This window comes from Piliocolobus tephrosceles, chromosome 13 (genome assembly GCF_002776525.5).
Source record: "Piliocolobus tephrosceles isolate RC106 chromosome 13, ASM277652v3, whole genome shotgun sequence".
NCBI lineage: Eukaryota > Metazoa > Chordata > Mammalia > Primates > Cercopithecidae > Piliocolobus > Piliocolobus tephrosceles.
In genome coordinates, this window is record NC_045446.1 from 68,711,785 (window position 1) to 68,731,469 (window position 19,685).

The window sequence follows — 19,685 nt, forward strand, 5'->3', positions numbered from 1 at the left end:
AAAAAAAAAAAAAAAAAAAAAAAAAAAAAAAAAAAGGTAAAAGCCAATTAAACATTTAATTATTCTGTCTACAATTTCACGTGTTAGCTTCATCTTCTGGATAAACACTATACATTTCTTGGCTGGGTATGGTGGCTCATGCCTGTCATTCTCAGTACTTTGGGAGGCTGTGGTGGGAGGACTGCTTGAGCCCAGGAAAAAGGGAACAGCCTAGACAACATAGCAAGACTCTGTATCCACAAAAAATTTAAAAATTAGCCAGGTGTGGTGGTGCACACCCATAGTACTAGCTGCCAGCTACCTGGGAGGCTAAAGTGGGAGGATCTCTTGAGCTAAAAGAAAAAAAAAGATAACTCAGAAACTGTACATTTCTTGAGAACCAGCTCATTGTAATTTATAAAACAAGTTTTAATTCCAAATTCTCAACAGAGGACCCAATACTAACTTGTGCATACTAGCATGTAACAGGAAAAAAAAAAAAAAAGCCAATGAATTCTCCATCAGTAAAATAATAGGTTAAATACATTAAAATACATGTATTGATACACTGAAACAGCATGTACTTTTAAAAGAATGAGGCAGAAGCAGTAAGAGGTACTAATAAATGAACAAGGCAGATAGATATAAGCCAGGTATGGTGGCTCAGGCCTGTAATCCCAGCATTTTGGGAGGCTGAGGCGGGCAGATCACCTAACGTCAGGAGTTTGAGATCAGCCAAAATGGCGAAACCCCGATTCTACTAAAAATATAAAAATTAGCCGGGTGTGGTAGCTAATAAACATGAACATCATGTGTTATTTATGAACATATGACCAGACTAGTCTTAAGGCTTAAACTTCTAAAAAGCTAAAATAGCCCTTAGAAAATAATAAATATTTAAGTGTTCCAGGTAGTGTGGAGGACACAGGTCTTCCCTGAAAGGAACTTACCATTTACAAAGGGAACCAAAACTGGTAAGTAAGAAACAAACCACTGATGAACAAGTGAATGTTAAAACAAGCTATAGTAGGCCAGGCAGGGTGGTTCACGCCTGTAATTCCAGCATTTTGGGAGGCTGAGATGGGAGGATCGCCTGAGTCCAAGAGTTTGAGACCAGCCTAGGCAACATGATGACTTTGTCTCTACTAAAAATTAAATTAGCCAGGAGTGGTGGTGTGTGCCTGCAGTCCCAGCTACACAGGAGGTTGAGGTGGGAGGACTGCTTGAGCCCAGGAGTTTGAGGCTGCAGTGAGCAATGACAGTGCAAATGCATGCACTCCAGCCTGGGTGACAGCAAAACTGTGACTCAAAAACAAAAAATAAAACCAGGCTATAGCAACTGAATACAAGTTTAACAGGAGTTGGAATAAGGGAAGTATTAATGTTAGCTAGAAAAAAGTTGTTTTGAGAAGAGGTTTGACCTAGGTTAGCCCACATATCATCTAAAGAAGTTTAAAAGAAAATAGGGAAGAGTAATCAAAAAGTGAAACCATCCAGTACAACCAAAATGATGTGTGCTATAACTTAGTCATAAAAATTTATAAGCATCAGAATTCCTGAGGTCTAGTAACTTTGTGTTATTTCTAGAATGCACAACAGTTTAGAAAAGAGAAATGCTAGTGCTTACATCAGCCTGCTAGTGCTTACATCAGCCTGCTTCTGCATACTGTTTTACCTATTTTGGATTAGCAATATGAAGTTTTCATATATGTCATTTCACTTAATCCTGACAACCTTTAAGAATAGTGTTGTTCACATTTTACCAGTGAGGAAATTGAGGATCGTGGTGGTAAAAAGTAGCCAAGAGGTGACTAATCTGTTTTTCCTCCTCCCTTCTGACATGACAGTGTAGGGAGCTCCTCAGACCCATTCCTCAGTGAAATGGGTAAAAGTTATTTAAAAAAAAAAATTTTTTTAATCCAACCATTTAAAGACTCTAGAAATGGTTTCAAGGGTATACAGCAAATGAAGAAACACCTATTCAAAAAAATCTACTAAAGCTCAGTGAGGACAAGGAGAGTCTATAATGTCTGAAACAGAGCCCTCTTCCTCCTTTCCCCTTGCAGCTTGGTATGACAGAAACTCTACGCCTCCAATTATAGCCAAGATCACAGGGCTCTAGCAAGAGGCGCAGCATGCAGGCATTTCTGCACCTTCTCTCAGCCACCTGTAGCTGAGGCTAAGTTCTGGGCAAGTGTGGCTGAGAGGCAGAGCCTCCCTTCTTCAGCCCCAGCCCTAATGGGGGATGGAGGCTCCACCCTGGGCATGGTGCCGCTGAGTACACTAGGATCCTGACTGCTTTTGCCCTAGATCCTGGGGTGTGGGTTCCATGCCAGGAGAGACAAGCCAAGAAACCTGGGCTGCTGCCTCTTGCTCCACTGAACACTCAGCTCCTAAATCAGGATGTCTGTAGCAAGAATGATCCATTGTCCCTTCCGCCAGCACTGGAGCCTGGCTCCAACATTGACTGGGCAGAGAAGCAGGCCATAAAACAGAGCTCCAAATCGTTACCCAAAGGAACTGACTTCATTGCAACAAAGTATGTAAAAGTCCAAACTGAAGGGTGCTCTCCAGAATGGTGGTTGTGATGAAAGGCAGACTGAAAGATTCATTGGCAATCAAGGCTAAACTGTAGATTTCCTTGTATGCTGGAAAGAAACAGAAACACCTGGGAAGAGCCCTTTTGGGGTCAGAACAAATCTCAAACACTGCCCTTGAAAACTATGTTCACAAAGGAGTATAAATTTGATTGGATCAGTTTGTGAAGCTATTTATGCCCCAGGACGTTGAAAACAATAGTACAATCCGTCTGCGAGTAATGGAGCTTAAGAGGCGGGTGTGGTCAGGGGAAAAGACAGCCAAAGAAAGCTCTACCAAAACCAGCACCATCCTTATTGTGGGCATACTCGAGGCTATTCCCCCTAAGTGGCAGCATCAGAGGCTTCACACTGGCAGGGGGTGGGAGGGAGGAGAGGAGAAAGACTTGTATCTAGAATATATAAAATAACTCCTACAGTCTCAACAACAAAAAGACAACCCAATTAAAAAATGGGCGAAAGACTTAAACAGACATTTTTCCAAAGAAGAGAAATAAATGGTCAATATGTACATAAAAGATGTTCAACATCCTTAGTCATGTTAAATAAGCCACTGTTTTAGGCTAAGCTACTGCATTAGGCATAGTGCAGTAATGGAGTCACTCACACTAAAGTTCCATACCATCAAACTGAAACTGAGTTATTATCTGGCATTCCTAGAAATCAGGAGAGGGAGATGGCTGAATTTCTCAAGCAGGCCACTTTCAATCAGCATGATAACAAAGTTCCCTCCACCTTTAATACGTACAACAAAATGTCACCTGAAGTGACCTGATGTTAACCAATGAGTTATTTTCCTATTGTTCTGTTTCCCTGTTCCCACCTTGCGCCTTACAAGGAAAGTTAAAGTGACCAATCTACTTCTTGTTGTTTGTTTATATTTCCTTCAGTCATTTTCTGTCTATAAAACCAAGCTCCTCTGGTCAGCTCACAGGAATGCATTCTATTTTACAGAATGAAGCGTTAGCCCATTCTAGAATTGTTAAATGAAGAAATTTAAATTTTAAAAAATTGTTGTAATTTTGTCTTTTGATAGTCATTAGGGAAATGCAAATCAAAGACACAATAATATACCACTTTACATTCGTTAGTATTATTTATAATCAAAGAAACTGATTGGCTAGGATGCAGGGAAAGCAGAAGACTCAAAATGCTGCGGCCACTTTGAAAAACAGCTTGGCAGTTTTTTAAAACGTTGAACTTAAGGGTTACAACATGACCCAGAAATTTTACCCAAGAGAAGCTAAATCATAAATTCATCCACACAAAAACTTTTCAAAAATGTTCATAGCAGCATTATTCATAATGAAACAGGTTAATGGTTATGCAGAAACAATACAAATGTCCATTAAGTGATAAATCAATAAACAAAACATGATACATCCAGAAAATGGACCAGCTGGATATAAAAAGGAATGAAGTACTGATACATACTACAACAGGGATGAACCTCAAAAACTTTATACTAAGTGAAAGAAGCCAAACACAAAAGACCATACATCGTACGATTCCATTTATATGAAAAGTTTCAGAAGAGGCAAATCCACAGAAAGCAGATTTGTGGTTACCTAGAGCTAAGGGTAGGAATAGCAAGGGGCTGCTACTGGGTACAGTTTATTTTTGGGGTGATGAAAATGTCCTCAAATTAGATCATGGTGATTGGCTGTACAACCCTGTGAACATACAGAAAATCACGGAACTACACACAGTTGTGTATTGCTTGAGGGGGACACGTTCTGAGAAATGCATCACTAGGTAATTTCACTGTTGTGCAAACATCACAGAGTCTATTTACGCACAGACCCAGTATATCCTACTACCCCCAGGCTACAAACCTGTATAACATGTTACTGATACTACTGAATACTTTGGCAACTGTAACACAATGGTAAACATGTGTGTATGTAAACATATCTAAATATGGAAATAGTAGAGTAAAAATACAGTATTATAATCTTACGGTATCACCATGGTATATGTTGTGATCTGTCATTGCAGTGTTGCTATGTGGCACATGACTACACTTTCATATTTTATGGTATGTGAGATATGTTCCAATGAAACAGTTTTTAAAAAACTCTGCTCCAGGCCGGGTGGGGTGGCTCATGCCTGTAATTCCAGCACTTTGGGAGGCTGAGGCGGGTGGATCACCTGAGGTCAGGAGTTTGAGACCAGCCTGGCCACAATGGTGAAATCCCGTCTCTACTAAAAATACAAAAATTAGCTGGGCATGGTGGCAGGCACCTGAAATCCCAGCTATTCAGGAGGCTGAGGCAGGAGAATTGCTTTACCCGGGAGGTGGAGGTTGCAGTGAGCCGAGATTATGCCACTGCACTCCAGCCTGGGAAATAAGAGACTGTGTGTCAAAACAAAACAAAACAAAACAAAAACACCAAAAACAACCCTGCTCCATCTCATTCCTAATGCTATCTGACTTTATTTCCTATGATTCACCAATATGAACCTTCTCATCCATTTCTCCACCCAGAGTCTAATAAAAACCCCTACACTTCATTTTATTTTACTTTTTATTTTAGGTTTGGGGATACATGTGAAAGTCTGTTACATACACGTGTCATGGGGGTTTGTTGTACACATTATTTCATCACCCAGGTATTAAGCTCAGGACCCAATAGTTATCTTTTCGGCGCCTCTCTCTCCTCCCATCCTCCCACCTCAGGTAGACACCAGTGTCTGTTGTTTGTTTCTTTGTGTTCATAAGTTCTTATCATTTAGCTCCCACTTATAAGTGAGAACATGCAGTATTTGGTTTTCTGTTCCTGCATTAGTTTGCTAAGGATGATGGCCTCCAGTTCCATCCATGTTCCCCCAAGACATGATCTCATTCCTTTTCATGGCTGCATAATATTCTATGGTGTATGTGTACCACATTTTCTTTATAAAGTCTGTCATTGATGGGCACTTAGATTGACTCAGTGTCTTTGCTATTGTGAACAGTGAGGCAATGAACATTCGCGTGCATGTGTCTTTATGGTGTGAAAGGAAAATACATCTTGGGGCCCCAAAATCACTAAGCTAAAGGGAAAAGTCAAGCCGGGAACTGCTTGGGCAAACTGCCTCTCATTCTATTCAAAGTCAACCCTCTGCTCACTGAGATAAACGCATATTTGATTGCCTCCTTTGGTGAGGCTAATCAGAAACTCAAAAAGAACACAACCACTAGTCTCTTATCTACCTATGACCTGGAAGCCCCCACCCCACTTTGAGTTGTCCCACCTTTCTGGATCAAACCAATGTTCATCTTACATATACTGATTGATATCTCACGTCTCCGTAAAATGTATAAAACCAAGCTGCGCTCGGACCACCTTGGGCACATGTCGTCAGGACCTCCTGAGGCTGTGTCATAGGCACGCATCCTCAACTTTGGCAAAATCAACTTCCTAAATTGACTGAGACCTGTCAACTTTGGGGTTCACAATATTTGGGCTTCACACTGATAAAATGCTTTATATTCCTCTGCGTATATACCCAGTAATGGGATTGCTGGGTCAAATGGTAGTTCTGCTTTTAAAGCTCTTTGAGAAATCACCATACTGCTTTCCACAACGGTTAAACTCCCTCCAATAGCATATAAGGGTTCCCTTTTCTCCGTAACCTGGCCAGCACTGTTTTTTTTTTTTTTTTGTTTTTTAATTATCGCCACTGACTGGTGTGAGATGGTATCTCATTGTGGTTCTGATTTGCATTTCTCTAATGATCAGTGATACTGAGCTTTTTTTCATATGCTTGTTGGCCTCATGTATGTCTTCTTTTAAGAAGTGTCTGTTCATGTCCTTTGCACAGCCCCCCTTTTTTTTCTTTTTTGAGACAAAGTCTCGCTCTGTTGCCCAGGATGGAGTGCAGTGGCATGATCTCAGCTCACTGCAACCTGCGCCCCCTGGGTTCAAGCGATTCTTCTGCCTCAGCTGCGATTACAGGCATGTGCCACCATGCCCGGCTAATTTTTGTAGTTTTAGTAGAGACAGGGTTTCACCATGTTGGTCAGGCTGGTCTCGAACTCCTGACCTCAAGTGATCCACCCACCTCGGCCTCCCAAAGTGCTGGGATTACAGGCGTGTGCCACCATGCTTAGCCATTTGCCTACTTTTTAATGGGGCTGTTTTTCTCTTCGAAATAAGTTCCTTATAGATCCTGGATATGAGACCTTTGTCAGATGCATAGTTTGCAAATATTTTCTTCCATTCTGTAGGTTGTGTGTTTATTCTGTTGACAGATTCTTTTGCAGTGCAGAAGCTCTGAAGTTTAATTAGATCCAATTTGTCAAGTTTTGTTTTTGTTGCAATTGCTTTTGATGTCTGTCATGAAATCTCTGCCAGAATGGTATTGCCTAGGTTGTGTTCCAGGGTTTTTATAGTTTTGGGTTTTACATTTAAGTCTCTTTAATCCATCTTGACTTGACTTTTGTACATGATGTAAGGAAGAGGTCCAGCTTCAATCATCTGCATATGGCTAGTCAGTTGTCCCAGCACCATTTATTAAATAGGGAGTCTTTTCCTCATTGCTTGTTTTTGTCAGCTTTGTGGAAGATCAGACTGTCTGTCATAGATGTGTGGCCTTATTTCTGGGCTCTTTTATTTTGTTCCATTGGTCTATGTGCCTGTTTTTGTACCAGTACCACGCTGTTTTGGGAGTATAGCCTTGTAGTATAGTTGGGTAACATGATTCTTCCAGCTTTGTTCTTTTTGCTTAGGATTGCCTTGGCTATCCGGGCTCTTTTTTGGTTCCATATAAATGTTAAAATAATTTTTTCTAGTTCTGTGAGGAATGTTGTTGGTAGTTTGCTATGAACAGCATTCTATCTGTAATTTGCTTTGGGTAGTACAACCTTTTTAATGATATTGATTCTTCCTATTCATGAGCATGGCATATTTTTCCATTTGTTTGTATCTTCTCTGATTTCTTTGAGCAGTGTTTTATAATTCTCATGTAGAGCTCTTTCACCTCCCTGATAAAGTGTATTCCTAGGGGTGTGTGTGTCAACTGTGAACGGGACTGACTTTCTGCTTTGGCTCTCAGTTTGGTTGTTGTTTGTATACAGGAATGCTAGTGATTTTTGTATACTGATTTTGTATCCTGCAACTTTGCTTAAGTTATTTAATAGCCGAAGGAGCTTTTGGGCCAAGGCTGTGGTTTTCTCTAGATATAGAATCCTGTCATCTGCAAACAGAGATGGTTTGACTTCCTCTCTTCCTATTTAGATGAGCTTTATTTTTCTTGCCTGAATGCTGTGGCTAGGACTTCAATACTATGTTGAAGAGAAGTAGTGAGGGCATCCTTGTCTTCTGCTGGTTTTCAAGAGGAATGCTTCCAGCTTTTGCCCATTCGGTATAATGTTGGCTGCGGGTTTCTCATAGACGGCTCTTATTATGTTCAGGTATGTTCCTTCAATATCTAGTTTATCGAGAGTTTTTAACATGAAAGAATGCTGAATTATATCAAAAGTCTTTTCTCCATCTATTGAGACAATCATGTTTATATGATGAATCACACTGATTGATTTTTGTATGCTGAAGCAAACTTGCATCCCAGCAATGAAGCCTACTTCATAGTGGATTAAATTTCTGATGTGCTGCTGGATTCAGTTTGCAAGTATTTTGTTGAGGATTTCTGCATCAATGTTCATCAAGGTTACTGGCCTGATATTTTCTTTTTTTGTTGTGTCTCTCCCAGGTTTTGGTATCAAGATGATGCTGGCCTCACAGAATGAGTTGAGGAGAAGTCCCCCCTCCACAATTTTTTGGAACAGTTACTGTTAGAATGGTACCAACTCTTCATTGTACATCTGGTAGAATTCCGCTATGAATCCATCAGGTCCTGGGCTTCTTTGGTTGGTAGGCTATTTATTACTTATTCAGTTTTAGAGTTTGTTATTAGTCTGTTCAGAGAATCAATGTTTTCCTGGCTCAGTCTTTAGAGGGTGTATGTTTCCAGCAATTTAGAGGTGTTCGTAGCAGTTTCTGATGGTTGTTTATGTCTGTGGGGTCAGTAGTAACATTCCCTTTGTCATTTCTAATTGTGTTTATTTGATCTTCTTTCTTTTCTTCTTAATTAGTCTAGCTAGTGGCCTATCTTACCAATTTTTTCAAAAACCCAACTCCTGGATTTGCTGATATTTTGAATGTTTTTTTGTGTCTCAGCTTCCTTCAGTTCAGCTCTGATTTTTGTTATTTCTCATCTTCTGCTAGCTTTGGGGTTGATTTGTTCTTCTCTAATTCTTTTCATTGTGAAGTTAGGTTGTTAATTTGAAATCTTTCTAACTTTTTGATGTGGGCATTTAGTGCTATGATTTTCCCTCTGAACACTGCCTTACTTGTGTCCTAGAGATTTTGGTATGTTCTATCTTTGTTCTCATTATTTTCAAAAAAACTTTATGATGTCTGTCTTAAATTCATTATTTACCCAAAAGTTATTCAGAAACATGTTGTTTAGTTTCCCTATAATTGTATGATTTTGAATGATTTTCATTGTGTTGAGTTCTATATATGCTGTGGTCTGAGAGTGTGTCTGGTATGCTTTCAGTTGTTTTACATTTGTTGAAGAATGTTTTATGTCCAATTATGCGGTTGGTTTTAGAGTATGTGCCATGTGAAGACAAGAAGAATGTATATTGCCCATACCTCATTTTAATTCTCTGATTCTTCTTACATTGTTGTTCTTATCTGGAATATTCTCCCTAAGGTACAGTCAGGTCACATATTCATTCTGAAGGTTTTTCTAACCAAGTCAATCCTCAGTGACCTACCTCATTTTCCTCTAGATTCCATACCACTTATAACTGGTAACACTGTATCCTCAAATGTCTACATAAAGCAATTCCACCTTATTTCCCATCAACTTCTAGTCATACTGAAAACCATGGAACTGCATACAGTTGTGTGCATCGCTACCAAGCCAAAAACTAAGATCTTTATATCACCTTCTGAGAAGTCAGAAGAGGAATAACAGCCACATCACCAAAGAGAACAGTTTTAGCCAGCATAAGGAAGTCCCCTTTGCTTTAACCTTCACAAGAAAAATAACTTTGTAAAGACCAATTGTTTTTTGTTTTTTGTTTCTGCTTTCCTCAGCCTTTTTCTGTCTATAAAACTAGCCTCTTCTGTTTTATAGAATGAAGTGTTGCCTGATTCTTGAATGGCAAATGAAAGTCAATTAAGATCTTTAAACTAAATTTGTAGTAATTTTGTCTTTGACAGCCACAACCTATAATTCTTGCCTTAATCTCTTTTTGTCTCCTCAAAGACAAACTTATTGTTCCAAATTACAAAGATCAAACCTAATTTTGGGAACTCAGCCAGGGCCTTAGGACAAAGGGGAAAAAGTGTACAAACAAGGAATTTTGTAGGATAAGTAACATCAAGAGTAAATGAAAAGTATGCTCCTTCCCTCATCAACTGCTGCCAACTCACTGGCTTGACAGGATAGAACCTCAACTACATCTTTATAGCATAGCATCTTGAACACAGACGGCACCAAATGTCTGTTAATAACAAATGCCTTGAAGGAAACTTCTTACGATGTATTCAGTAGTCCTCAAATCTTAACAAATATTAAAGTCTTAAAGCAGGAAATGGAGATGAGGGAAAGGAAAAGTAAAATGACAGGGCATGCATTCACTTCTCAACAGAATATTAGAAGTGCACGTTCTTACTGTGTTTTTTCAAGGTGACCTCTTAAAGCTGCCCTCTTATCTGTAAACACAGTACTTAATGACACTTCACTTCTGTCAGAGAAAAAATGTGCACCATTACGAGAAGCAAGAATTTAAATATGAAAGCCCACCTCCTCCTAAAAGGGGTACCAAAATTCAAATTCCTATGCTTCTACAGGCAGCGAGGAGGAAATCAACACAATGAATCTTGGAAGTGAAGTATGTGAGGTGGGATAAGAAGGAGCTCTGCTTTCAAAGGATAGAGGATTGACAGGGACAGAAGACAAGTCTTTGTAGTTGAACTTCTGAGAGCAACAAAGACAGTAGGTCAACACAGCATAAAAGCCAGATAGCACAGATCAGCTGAAACCTGAGCTAGATCCTGACTGTAGGAGCCTAGGATCAATGAATTCAAGAATTTCTCTTTCTGGTACTCTGCACGGGCAAATTTAATCCCACAAATTCCTTTCCCTGGCTCTGAAACAATATGAACATAGTACACTTCTCATTTGTTTAGCTTCAGAAATGTATTTTTTTCCTCTTCCTATTTATTCACACTTATCTGGTAACTTGTCTTAGGTTATTTAGAGGCCAAGATACATATATATATATATCTCTGTGTATCTTCGTCTCTTCATTAATTCCTTTTTATTCATAAAGACTCCTTTAAATTATACCTTTTTTCCCCAGTCATTTATTGAATATTCAGTGGTTTAGACTAAGGGATTTAGAAAAGTATTTACAGTCAGTAATTCTTGGCTTCAATATGCAGAAAATTAAAGTGCCAAGAGAAAATAAACACCTAGAAGAGAATGTTTTCCAGAGTTTACATATGGTTATTTTGTCATCTGCTTCCTTCTTTGAACTCATATATACAAACGCTAATACCCCCTCTCTAAATGTTCAACAAGGCATTTTTATTCTGCTTTTTGCAGAATGCTGATCAACATCAAGATTTTTTCCAGTGATGTATAATGAAGACAGCATTTGATTACCATTCTGAATGACTTCAACATATCAGGACAACTTCTCCCAGAGAATACTTTGTTCAATAATACAAAGAAGCACCACCATTATTAAGAGTCAGAAAGGGCCGGGCGCGGTGGCTCACACCTGTAATCCCAGCACTTTGGGAGGCCGAGATGGGAGGATCAGGAGGTCAGGAGATTGAGACCATCCTGGCTAACACAGTGAAATCCCATCTCTACTAAAAATACAAAGAAAAAAAATTAGCCAGGCGTGGTGGTGGTGGGCGCCTGTAGTCCCAGCTACACGGGAAGCTGAGGCAGGAGAATGGCGTGAACCCAGGGGGCGGAGCTTGCAGTGAGTCAAGATTGCGCCACTGCACTCCAGCCTGGGCGACAGAGCGAGACTCCGTCTCAAAAAAAAAAAAAAAAAAAGAAAAAGAAAAAAAAGAGTCAGAAAGCACTGAACCAGAGAAAGTAGTTACATACAAATTTTGTCATTTGATAGAATCAACCAAATATATAAACAAGAATCCTGACATCTTAAAGATAAAGAAATCAGTAAACAAATAAAAGAAGTACCAAAGCACCATTCATGATCATACTATTCTCTCTGTCCATTATTATACAACCGGTCAATGATTTTAAATAGCTATCAAACTGGTAAATGCAAGGTTTTTGACTGTCTCCAATAAGAAAAACTGATAACTTAAAAAATATCTGCAGTAAGGGCAGGCTGACAATGCCTGACACATACAAGGAACACAAAAAATGATTGCTAGACAAATTAAAGGGCCTTTGTGGGATGAAGAGAACGTAAATCATTCTTATGAAAAAATGTATTTTTTAAAGACTTTGAAAAAATGATATTCACATGTATACTCTTCTATTTTTATTTATCTTTTAAAATATGATTTATGTCCACAAATACTAACTGTGGATTGAATCTGCATAAAAGAGCTTAAAATCCTCATTTACCTCTTCAAATTTCTCTAGTTCACCAATTCACTGTAACTTAAGAAAAGTAAATAGAGTGCTAAATTAAAAATTCACTCTTGGCCAGGTGTGGTGGCTCATGCCTGTAATCCCAGCACTTCGGGAGGCTGACGTGGGTGGATTACAAGGTCAAGAGATCGAGAACATCCTGGCCAACACAGAGAAACCCCGTCTCTACTAAAAATACAAAAATTAGCTGGGCGTTGTGGCACACGCCTATAGTCCCAGCTACTTGGGAGGTTGAGGCAGGAGAATCGCTTGAATCCAGGAGGCAGAGGCTGCAGTGAGCCGAGATCATACCACTGCACTCCAGTCTGGCCACAGAGTGAGACTCCGTCTCAAAAAAATAAAAAAATTTAAAAAACCCCAAAATTCACTCTTACCTGTCACAGTGTAAGATGGCTGGTAATACAGGAAATCAGACTGGTTTGAATTGTCTATGTAAGTTTTTCAAGGATTTTTATTGACAATTTCAGGTGCTGCTCATAGTCTTCTGTCCACAAAACTATTATTAAATTTCAGACCCTCAGAGGAAAAATATTAAACAGCAATGTGCCCCTCAAGATGGGAAGCAAAACTTACTTCAAGTTGAAAAAGTTCTCCAGCTCCCTCAGCGTCATTGGATGTGATTATTGGAGTATGAATATGTACAAAGCCACTGTCCTGAAAAAGAAAACCACAGTTTTCAAGATATTTGCATATTCAACAATTCCAAGAACACACATCCTCTTATAGTATTAAAATGGCACAGTAAGCAAATGCTGTATCAAATCCCTCCCTAATCCCCCAAATACTAAGAATACTGAAAATCAGTTGAGTGTTTTAACTACACACAGGGGCACAAATAATTGTATTCAGGAACACACTTAGACATTAACCAGTCCAACCTCTTCATTTCAAAGATAAGGAAGCTAAGGCCCAGACAGATTTAGTGACTTTCCACAAGTTACACAATTAGTCAGTGGATGAGCCAGGACTAGAACCTAGGTCTTCATACTCTCTCTTTAGTACTATATTTTCTTCCCTTTTCTATAACATTTTTGTGGTGATTTAACAAACAGGTACACACACTCTAGGCTAGTGCATAATGATGTTACCCACGTTGCTAGGGGAATACAAAGCAATCAGTATAAACTTATCTTGAAATATGACCTCAATTGTAATGAACGAACAAAAAAGGAGAAAAAGTGAGAAAAGTAGACAAATAGAGACTGAATAAACAGCAAAAAAGGGCAGAAATCATCTTTAGGAAGTCTCTGTCATTAAACTGATGGGCCAATGGACTCCACATGGCACAGGCAGTGTACTTCCTTCGCCTGAAGGAATATTCTGAGCAGCAGCAATCCATCCACTACTGAGGTCCCCAATTGCAGCCCTTCCGAACAAAAATCTGAGACTATTTCCATGAGTGAACCACAAAAGCTGTTGCTAGTCAGACTGATACAATCCAGCAACTTCAAGGTTATGCTTCTTTCATTTTGATTATGGGTGTAAGCGAAAGGTTACCACAGTGTAGATGTTTGCAGGGTAGGACTGCAGGTAATAAAAAGTGAATTTATAATAGAAAGGTAGGAAAATATATGCTTAATGCAAAATGTTGGCCTTGGAATCAATACAACAAATTCTTATATGCATATCTCTGCCAAGTTTGGTGAAGTATAGATTGTCTCTATGCATTACTAGGGATGTCCCAAATACGACCCTTCTCAAATTCAAGTATTCTGGCTATAATACAAAGTAGTCAGTTAACAACTTGCCTTATGATGTGGACTGATTAAATATTCAAGCTCTAAATTAGCAGTCTCAGAAAGTTATTAAAATATACATTTAATCTGACAGCAACATGCCTAGAGGTGCTGCACAGAGCACATTATAGAAAACCAATAAAATCTGATCAATAACATTACCGCATAAAATTTTTATCTCCTAGGAACCAAGAATCATGGACGTGAAACATTTATTCCACATGAATGTAGGCAACTATGAACATGAGTGTAGTAAACAAAGAAAGGAAGTGAAAAATCCAAAGGAAACGAGGGTGGGGAAGGGGAGGTGGAGAGGGAGGAGAAAATTTAACGGCTAAATATGATTGCCCAAGTTAGAACCAGTCAAATGCCACAAGAAACAGCAGTGTCAATCTTATGAAAATAACTATCGGATTTTTAAAAAATCACACACCTAGTGGGAATTACTTTTAATACTTAACTAATGCTAAACATTACAAAAGGGCCCAGCAGCTTTCGCTGCTTTAAAACTGCAAGGCTTATCAAAGTTCCTAACATTACCAAACGCTAATAAAGGAGAGAGTACAAAGGAAGAATAATACAGCCGTGCTAACAAAGTCCAAAAAAGTGAAAGCGGGTAGGGGAGTAAAAAGAAAAAAAGCAAAGTAAATAGCAAGAAGTAGTTAAGTATTGTCACTATGTGCCTCAAATAGGTTTCCAGTGTCACTTACTTATACTGTCTCACAGCAAAGGGGTTCCTAAGTAGAGTACATGAGGGCCAGAGAAGGGGCCAAAAATAAAAGCAAACACTTTCACCCAATTTTTCAGATTCCACCCATCACCTCCAAGTATATAAATATTTTAACACACATTCTAAAACCAAATATTTTATAAGACTCTGAGTATCCCAAAATTATGAAGTTCATACATTACGGCCCATATACACCACTAAGAGAAGACAATTAGATTATCTTTTTCTTTCACATGTAACTGAAATAACTATCTTTCACATGTAACTGAAATAACTATCATTTAATCAGAATCAACAAAAAAGGAAACGTGAAAGGAATTGTTAGCCACAGGCAGGCCATAGACAACACAAACTGACAGCAAGAAGAGATTTAAAAAATGCATAAAGAGGCCAGGCGCAGTGTCTCAAGTCCTGTAATCCCAGCACTTTGGGAGGCTGAGATGGGCGAATCACCTGAGGTCAGGAGTTTGAGACCAGCCTGACCAATGTGGTGAAACCCGGTCTCTACTAAAAAATACAAAAATTAGCCCGGTGTGGTGGTACACACCTATAGTCCCAGATACTCGGGAGGCTGAGGCAGAGGTTGCAGTGAGCCGAGATCACGCCACTGTGCTCTAGCCTGGGTGACACAGCAAGACTGTCTCAAAAAAAAAACCAACCAACAAACAAACAAACCAAAAACATAAAAAGCAGTCACTGGAACTCAAAGGCATAGCAATCTGGAGACCTTCTACACAAAGGTAAAGAACACTCCACATAGGCTGGGCACAGTGGTTCACATCTGGACCTAGCACTTTGGTTGGTCCAGGCAGGACTGCTTGGGCCTACGAGTTCAAGACCAGCTTAGGCAACAGAGTGAGATCCCGTCTCTACAAAAAATACACTTTAAAAAACTAGACAGGCACAGTGGTGCCTTCCTGTAGTCTCAGTTACTTGGGAGGCTGAGGTAGGAGGACCGCTTCGGCCTGGGGGATTAAGGTGGTAGTAAGCCATGATTGCATCACTACACTCCAGCCCCGGCAACAGTATGAGACCTCATCTCAAAACAACAACAACAGTAATAACAAAAATACTTCACATAGTCAGTGGCAGGCTTTGAAAACGCTGCCATACAGAGGAGAACAATCCCTGATACTCACAGGAAGAACCTCGACTCATTGAGAAAGAAAGAGCGGAATCTTTTTTACTGGCTCAGTGAGGAAGACAGGAAAGTAAGTAATCCATTTTAGGAACACTTCCACTGGAATTTAGAAAAAATTGGTGCCTAAAGAGAAAATTCCTCAGTTATTTCAGAAACTTGGCTTTTCTGAATGACTCATTCCTTGAGGATTCTCAATAGCCAAGTTTTAGTACAAAACAAGTGTGTCAGTTTTATGAGCAAACAAGGTTAAACAAAAAATATTTTTCATACTCAAACCAAGAAATAACCTTAGATCCTTAAAGTGTCTTAAAAGTACTGTTCAAGTTTCTATTTCTCCCCACATTTCTAAAATTTAATTAACAAAACTGAAACTTACAAAAATTTATTTGGAGGCTTAACATCTTTTCGCAAACCCAAAGTAACAGATCAAAGAAACACTACAAAATACTAGGTAACATATAACCGTTACTTAATATGCCTCATAGTACTCCAGAAAGGCTTCTTTAAACAACTGAATCCTAAGTATCACACACAAAGGTAGGTAAGTATCACACATAAAGGTAGGTAACAGAATTATATTCTCCAGGTCTTTACAATTACTAAGTGAATTTATTACTACTCAAAAAGTATCTATTTTTGTAACTACTCTACCACGAATGGTACTAAAATTCAACTTATTTCCAACCACTTGAATTTTTTTTTTGAGACAGAGTCTCACTCTGTCGCCAGGATGGAGTGCAGTGGCGCAATCTCGGTTCACTGCAACCTCCACCTCCCGGGTTCAAGCGATTCTCCTGCCTCAACCTTACGAGTAGCTGGGACTACAGGTGCACACCACCATGCCCAGCTAAGTTTTGTATTTTTAGTAGAGGTGGGGTTTCACCATGTTGGCCAGGATAGTGTCAATCTCTTGACCTTGTGATCTACCTGCCTCAGCCGCCCAAAGTGCTGAGATTTCAGGTGTGAGCCACAGCTCTCAGTCATGAATGTTTTTCAAATTTTACTTTTAATAATTTTTAGTCAGGTGCGGTGCCTCACCTGAGGCACACACACACATTTATTATTATTATTATTGTTATTATTATTATTGAGATGGAATCTCGCTCTGTTGCCCAGGCTGGAGTGCAGTGGCGCAGTCTCTACTCACTGCAACCTCCGCCTCCTGGGTTCAAGCAATTCTTCTACCTCAGCCTCCCGAGTAGCTGGAACTACAGGTGTATGCCGCCATACCCAGCTAATTTTTTTTGCATTTTAGTAAAGACGGGGGTTTCACTGTGTTGCCAAGGTTGGTCTCAAAATCCTAAACTCAGGCAATCAGCCCACCTCAGCCTCCCAAAGTGCTAGGATTACAGGCGTGAGTCACCGCGCCCAGTAACAATAATAATTTTTTAAAGACAGGATCTCACTCTCCTGCCCAGGCTGGAGTTCAGTGGCATGAACACGGATCACTGCAGCCTCCACCTCCTGGGCTCAAGTGATCCCCCTGCCTCAGCCTCCTGAGTAGTTGGGACTATAGGCACATGCCACCATGCCTGGCTAATTATTTTTACTAGAGACCAAGTCTGACTATGTTGCCTAGGCTGGCCTCTAACTCCTGGGCGCAACAGATCCTCTTGCCTCAGCCTCCCAAAGTGCTGGGATTACAGATGTGAACCATTGCACCCTGGCTACTTTATTTTTTATTTCAAAATTTTTTTAGCTTATTTGTCTTATATTTTAATTGTTTACATATCTCTAAAAGCTTCAAGTAATAAATATATATTTAGTCTACTTGTCAATATCACCACCTAGTGGCCAAAAGCCTACAAAACCTTCAGAACTAAAGTAGGTCTACTTTATCAGCTGTTGAAGTCATGTGGTTAAAAAACAAAAAGGTATTTTTATGATTGTGTGGTTCAAGCACTACTGAAAATCCACATGGAAACTGCATAGCAAAGTTTCTGACAGCATGTGTAACTGGACGCTTACAAACTATAATGGGATGACACTGCATAATTTGATTTATTTTCCTTTGTTTTATCAAAAGCATATGCCTAAAAGCCATAATGTTCTTTAGCTCTTTCACCAAAAGTTAATCTGAAGAAGCTTTTTCAAGGGGCAAGAACTTTGTTGGCAAGCTATAGCAAGACTGGGGCTATGTGAATCTGGATACAGCCCAAGGGAAGGCTATATCCACTATTACACAACCTCTGCAAATTAGCTAGATCTGGAGAAGTACCACAGGAACCCTCGCGAAACCACGTGGAATAACAACAAACTTTATCTGCTGGATCACTCCTTGCCTTTGGGGCCATCCCATCCACAGGCAGAAAATTTCCCTTCACATTAGCAACTTGTCAACCACATTAAACTGTGGCTTTCCCAGGTAGGGGGAAATGGTTGAGAAGCAAAGCTAAAAGAGACAAAATGTCTTTCGTCATTAGATAGACCTACTTGATCAACACCAGTAACTCTTTAAAATTAATGCTTACTTTATACAGAATATAAATCTATGACCAAGATGGAGAAACAGGAAACCACCTAAAACATAGTAAAACAACAACAACAAAAACAGTAACAATAAAAAGCAAACCCCATGAAACAATAGTTTTCAAGATAACAGATAGCAGGCAACAAAAGCCATCTCTCTCTGAGATGGGAAACAAACATGGTAAACCCCTACCAGTAGACCAGCTTACTACCTTGAGGTCTTCCAGGCCACAGTACAGGGAAGGGTAAGAAGTAGGGTAGAGCCCAGTAGACTCCCTGAGTTGAAGAGACACAACTCAAGAGTCTGGAGAGACCCAAGTGGTTAGAGTTCATACGCTAGAATATCAGAGAGGAAAGAGCTGCAGAGGGCACCCTGGAGTATTAGGTAGATCAGTGCATTTGTGTGAGGAAACTATCCAATGCTAGGGAAAGAACCATCTAAAAAGATTAGAGAAAACAGTGCCCAGTGCTCACATGCTGGCTGGAAAAAGTACCTGTTCCACAAACTAGAAAAACTCATCATTCCCAAGGCCCTAGGTCAGGACCTAAGGAAGGCTTTGCCTCAGTGAGGAATAAACAGTACTAGACTGAGCACTGCTACAGACCTGCTTAACAAATCACATCAGCAAGAACTCAAAGGATCAAAGAGATACCAGTATCTGTGTGTAAACCCACAGCACCCAACAAGGTAAAATTCACAATGTCTGGCACCCAAAGCTAAGTCATGCAGAGTCAAGAAACCATAACCCAGAATGAAGAGACCAATCAAAACTAACCCATAACTAACAGACATGTTAACATCAGGAGAAAAAGACACAACTGTTCTTAAACAGTTATTAAAACTATAGTCCATGTTTGAAATGTTAACTAGACATGAAAGACATAAAGAACAGCCTAGGCCAGGCACAGTGGCTCATGCCTGTAATGAGCACTTTGGGAGGCCAAGACAGGAAGATCGCTTGAGGCTAGGAGTTCGAGACCAGCCTGGGCAACATAATGAGACCTTGTCTTTATTTATAACAAACAAACGAACAGCTGAAACGAAACATCCAGATATGAAATCTAAAGTAAAAGCCCCAGAAATAATAACTACATAGGTAAATATATAAGATTTTATTTAAATCTCTTTAAAATATAATTGATTGCTTGAATAATAATGATGAATCACAGGATTTATAACATAAAAGTAAAATGCACAGCAAAAAATAACATAAAGGGGGAAAGAAATATAAGTATGTATTATAAGGTTATTACACTATACGTTAGGTGGCAAAACATCAACTGAAGTCAAAGATGTATACTATAAACCCTAAAGCAGTCACTAAAATAACAAAACAGAGTTATAGTTAAGAGGACAACAAAGAAGGTAAGAAATAAGAAACAATGCAAAA

The 19,685-nt window shown here is 39.4% G+C and overlaps 1 protein-coding gene across 6 annotated transcripts in view; it reads right to left on the reverse strand.

Moving 5' to 3' along the window:
- NARS2 (asparaginyl-tRNA synthetase 2, mitochondrial) overlaps positions 1 to 19,685 on the reverse strand; it is a 138,738-nt gene that overhangs the window by 106,028 nt on the left and 13,025 nt on the right. For all 6 annotated transcript variants that reach the window (XR_002731091.2, XM_026446988.1, XM_023209308.2 and 3 more), the window contains exon 5: positions 12,792 to 12,872. Coding sequence is in view for 5 of the 6 variants with exons in the window: in XM_026446988.1 (XP_026302773.1) it covers positions 12,792 to 12,872 (81 nt within the window). In the remaining variant the exon portion in view is untranslated. The remainder of the gene's footprint in view (positions 1 to 12,791; positions 12,873 to 19,685) is intronic.